At 38.1% G+C, this 5,582-nt stretch overlaps 1 protein-coding gene across 3 annotated transcripts in view; it reads left to right on the forward strand.

Moving 5' to 3' along the window:
• Positions 1 to 3,217, forward strand: part of LOC147019372 (uncharacterized) — a 102,175-nt gene extending 98,958 nt beyond the window's left edge. For all 3 annotated transcript variants that reach the window (XM_085899835.1, XM_085899837.1, XM_085899838.1), the window contains one exon: positions 2,609 to 3,217. Coding sequence is in view for 1 of the 3 variants with exons in the window: in XM_085899837.1 (XP_085755963.1) it covers positions 2,609 to 2,637 (29 nt within the window). In the remaining 2 variants the exon portion in view is untranslated. The remainder of the gene's footprint in view (positions 1 to 2,608) is intronic.
• Positions 3,218 to 5,582: the final 2,365 nt, after the last annotated feature.

Below are 5,582 nucleotides of genomic sequence, written 5' to 3' on the forward strand. Positions count from 1 at the left end.
TGAATTACCCTTTAAAATTACCCTTCAGAATTATCATTTACAATATTCTAGAATTACCCTTTTGAATTACCCTTTAGAATTACCATTTTGAATTACGATTTGGAACATTCTAGAATTACCCTTTTGAATTACCCTTAAAAATTACCCTTCAGAATTACCATTTAGAATATCCTAGAATTACCCTTAAAAATTACCCTTTAGAATTACCATTTGGAACATTCTAGAATTACCCTTTTGAATTACCCTTTTGAATTACGATTTGGAACATTCTAGAATTACCCTTTTGAATTACCCTTAAAAATTACCCTTCAGAATTACCATTTAGAATATCCTAGAATTACCCTTAAAAATTACCCTTTAGAATTACCATTTGGAACATTCTAGAATTACCCTTTTGAATTACCCTTTTGAATTACCCTTTAAAATTACCCTTTAGAATTACCATTTAGAACATTCTAGATTTACCCTTTAGAATTACCATTTTGGATTACCATTTGGAACATTATTGAATTACCCTTTGGAATTACCCTTTAGAATTACCTTTTAAAATTACCCTTCAGAATTACCATTTAGAACATTCTCAAATTACCCTTTATAATTACCATTTTGGATTACCATTTAGAACATTCTAGAATTGTCCTTTAGAATTACCCTTTAAAATTACCCTTTAAAATTACCATTCAGAACATTCTAGAATTACCCTTTAGAATTACCATTTGGAACATTCTAGAATTACCCTTTGGAATGATCATTTGGAACATTCTAGAATTATCCTTTAGAATTACCCTTTAGAATAATTTAGAACACTCAAGAATTACCATTTAAAATACCCTTTTGAATTGCCCTTTAAAATTACCCTTTAGAATTATCCTTTAGAACATTCAAGAATTATCTTTTAGAATTACCCTTTAGAATTACCCTTTAGAACATTCTAGAATTACCCTTTAGAATTACCCTTTAGAATCATTTAGAATATTCAAGAATTACCATTTAGAATTACCCTTTAGAATTACCCTTCAGAATTACCATTTAGAACATTCTAGAATTACCCTTTAGAATTACCCTTTTGAATTATCCTTTAAAATTACCGTTCAGAATTACCATTTAGAACATTCTAGAATTACCCTTTAGAATTACCCTTTAGAATCATTTAGAACACTCAAGAATTACCATTTAGAATTACCCTTTATAATTAATTACCCTTTTGAATGACCCTTTAAAATTACCCTTCAGAATTACCATTTAGAACATTCTAGATTTACCCTTTAGAATTACCATTTGGAACATTCTATAATTACCCTTTAGAATTATCCTTTAGAATCATTTAGAACACTCAAGAATTACCATTTAGAATTACCCTTTTGAATTACCCTTTAAAATTACCCTTCAGAATTACCATTTAGAACATTCTAGAATTACCCTTAAAAATTACCATTTGGAACACTCGAATTACCCTTTGGATTTACCATTTGTAACCCATGAGAATCACCCTTTAGAATTACTAGTGGCCCCATTGGTCCATTGGACAAAATTTTCATTTTTCTTCAAGGCCTTGTTGCATACTTTGCCTGCTGTGTGCTTGGGCCAGGGTCGGAGATTATACGTTCGTTAATATTCTTGCCAAATGATACCAATACTACTATTGTTATTGTTGTTAATATTATTTGTATTAATATATTGTTTGTTACAATATTATAATTATTTTTGTTATTTCTTTTGTAAATAGAATGCCATGCCACAGAAGGACCTGTAAGCTGCCAAATACACCTGAACATGGTGTGCGTTTAAAACATGGTAATTCTTACCTGTTCTTTGTAGTTAATTACCCTAATCAACTCAGGAGATCATGACAATCATTTTGGTGCAGCACAATCCACATCAGAACACTCCAGTGGAACTCCATAAAAATATCTCTCACACACACACACACACACACACACACACACACACACACACACACACACACACACACACACACACACACACACACGCACACGCACACGCACACGCACACGCGCACACGCACACGCACACGCACACGTGCGCACACACACACACACACACACACACACACACACACACACACACACACACACACCTCATCCATCCATATTTGAGCTTAGGGGTCGACTGGGTCATCTGGCTCCTCGGGGACTCTTTTGGGTCCTCAGGGTAGTCTGAGTCCTCTGGGTTGTCTAGCTCCTCTGGGTCTTCTGATTATTTTGGGTCCTCAGGAACTTTTGGTTCTTTTGGGTACTCTGGGTGTTTTGAGTTCTCAGGTTATTTTGTGTCTTTTCGGTCCTCTGGGTCTTAAGGGAATTTTGGGTCTGAAGGGTCTTGGGGTCTCAAAGGGTCTTCAAAGGTCGAAGGGGTCTCAGGAGACTAAATGGCCAAAAGGGTCCATTTTTCGTAGAAACACTGTGTTAGGTTCTTTCTTCATTTTTGACAGATGGACGGACGTACAGATGGACAGATGATCGGACAGATGGAAATAGTCAAATGTTGAAGCATCCTCACCACTTAAAATAATTGTAGGCATGGAAATGGTCCCTCAGATGATGATTTTTACCATTAATGATGCTGTGTTTTGTTTGTTTTTTTATTTTAGGTTTTCCGTGGACAGCTTGTCCATGGTGATGTGAAAGGAAGAAGCATGAGGAAGACGAACTATGCCAGTAAATTCAAAATGTGAACATTTGAACAAAACGGTTCTGCTGTTCTGGACCACATCCCGCATGGAGGCTGGTGTGGATGCAGAAATGATCCATGTTACGATATTCCTGGACTTGTTAGCAGGGCGATGCCCACCAAGGATAGACCAAAGAAGGTTGCATTTCAACTTTGACTAAGCAGGACTCGGGCTTATGATGATAACACAGCCCGTTGTATTCACTTTCCGAAACTAAACCAAAATATTTTGGTTTCTCAGCTTAAGTTGCGTTGCAGAGTTAAGAAAAGTTTAGTTATTAGCTGGTTGGTAGCCTTTGCTTGCTTAACTAAACCAAAGCTTCAAAAACATTATTAAAAGAGGTATGGGTTATTTTTGTTTTTACAAACATGCATGTCATGTCGTCAAGTATTGCATTAGCAAATGTAAAGTGGAACTTGCAATCCATGAATATATATATATATTTTTTTGTTTAGGCTCCGATAATCAACGCGGTGCACTTTGCCATGAAGTCATAAATAGTAAAAGTGATCTTTGTTTTAAGGAGAATGGGAATTGTTCCGTTTTTCCTCAATGAAGTAATTGTCAAAATGAAGTCCATCCATCCATCGGAACCATACTTTGTACAGAGCGTCGGTGCTGCTGAAGCAGTTTCCTTGGCTATTGGGCACAATCCTGCACGGGTCACCACTCCGACGCAGAATACTCGAATGGCTCGATCATTCCCAGCAAGCTAGTACTCATTTTGCTGACCTTAGAAGGATGGCAGGCTGAGTCAACCCCCTGGTGAAGTAATTCAGCAAGATTTGAACTCAGGACTCTTGGATCCTAAGCTTGGATCCTAAGCCACCACCCTATAAGCCACCACCCTAACCACTGAGCCAACACCAGGCTTCAAAATGAAGTACTGTATCTTAAATCAAGACGTTTGGAACAGCTCTTATACCGTTTCATCAGTCCGTGTGTATACAACCATTCAAGGCATAGAATCGCAGGTTTCGCAAATTCGTAACAACGATGTCGTTGCTCTCACAACACCACTGATAATACCTTGCGCTTCCTTCCATGTAATCTTGAAAATTGTATCTTCATACTTAAATGTACCTTAAGAAGGGGAAGCAAAGTAGAGCATTTACTTTCCTGGAACATTTGCTCACGGGTGAACAAAAGGAGATGTGAGGACCGTTGTACACAAAAATCTGGTCTGTGGTTTGTGTTCATCTTATTCAATGGCAATGAAAAGGGTGCAGTGACTTGCACTTTCGGCTTCATCGTAAGGTGCGTTCTTTGTACGTACTTTGATAAGTAAGTTCTGTAGTTGGAAGTGGTGTGTGTGTGTGTGTGTGTGTGTGTGTGTGTGTGTGTGTGTGTGTGTGTGTGTGTTTGTGTGTGTGTGTGTGTCTTGTATATGTTTTTGAATGATCATTTGACCAACAAATTGTTGTGTTTTTTAATCCTTGAATTTGACTTTTCTGATGAAGTAGAAAATGTTTAATTGCTGTTTTCCAGCTTTGGAATTCCCCCAGGTAATGAGAACAGTATGTACAAGCAAGCAGGTATGATTTTCATCGTTCACGAAGGTCATAGATGAAAATTCTGAAAGATCAGTTTGCATCGATGATCTTTTTATTTCGTAAAGAATGTAGATTTGAGAAAATCTGAATTTTTTTTTTGCCCCTTCCATGAAGCTTATTGGAAGAATTTGTGAAAATATGAAGTGGTTTGTGAAAATTTTCCATATCTCCATGCGTTTTACCAAAAATATAAAATGATGCCACAAAAGTTGGCCAATCACAGCTGGTCATTTAACTTTGAGGGTTTTCTCGTATCTGTATTTCCAAGTCCAACAGGATGCTCCCAGTGTTCTTGTGGGTAGGTCTCTACCATCTTTACACAGTGAGATGGCAAAATCATTGTCCATTCCTGACGTGAAAATTGCTCTCGTTCTGCCAAGTTTGATGGGGATCGTCGATGGGCTGCAATCTTCAAGTCTCACCATAAATGCTCAATTGGGTTCAAGTCAGGACTTTGAGTGTGCCACTCAAGAACATTTATTATCTTCTTATTCAGACACTCCAGTGTGGTTTTAGCTTTGTGCTTCGGATCATTGTCCTGCTGAAATGTGAATCTCCTACCCAGTTTCAGATTCATGGCTGACTCGAGCAGGTTTTCATCAAGAATTCTCCTGTACTTTGCACCGTCCATTGCCCATTCCATCCCGCCAAGCTTTCCAGTCCCTCCTGCTGAAAAACAGCCACAGAACATGATGCTGCCACCACCATGCTTGACAGTAGGGATGTCGTTGACTGGTGATGTGTAGTGTTAGGCTTGCACCAGACGTAACGCTTTGAATTTGGACCAAAAAGTTCAATTTTTGTCTTGTCTGACCACAAAACCTTTCTCCACATACCTGCAGTATCATTAAGATGCTTTTTCACAAACTTGAGTTTTTACTTTTGATGCGTCTTTTTCAGTCATGGCTTCTTTCTTGCCACTTGTCCATGGAGGTCAACTTTGTGAAGTTAATGGGATATTGTTGATTGATGAACACTGATCCCTTTCTTGGATGTAGAGCCTTGCGGATCTTTCAAAGTCATTGTTAGATTTACAGTGATATCCCGAACCAGTTTCCTGTTTGCCCAGCGGCTGAGTTTGGATGGGCGACCTGATCTGGTTGTGGAGTCTAGGTGGGATGATAGGTCTTCCACTATTTAATGATGGATTTCACTATACTCAAAGTGATGATGAGTGACTCTGACATCTTCTTATAACCTTCTCCTGAATGGTGTTTCTCCACCACTTTATATCTGACTTCTTTGGAAAGCTGATGGCACTCTTCATTGTTTGCCTTGTTGTTGAACAAGTGAGTTTTTTTTTGTATACATTGTCGAGGCTCGTATGAGAGCTAACACAC

The sequence above is a fragment of the Eptatretus burgeri genome, chromosome 10, assembly GCF_056783735.1.
Source record: "Eptatretus burgeri isolate ZD-2024b chromosome 10, Ebu_testis_v1, whole genome shotgun sequence".
NCBI classification, from domain to species: domain Eukaryota; kingdom Metazoa; phylum Chordata; class Myxini; order Myxiniformes; family Myxinidae; genus Eptatretus; species Eptatretus burgeri.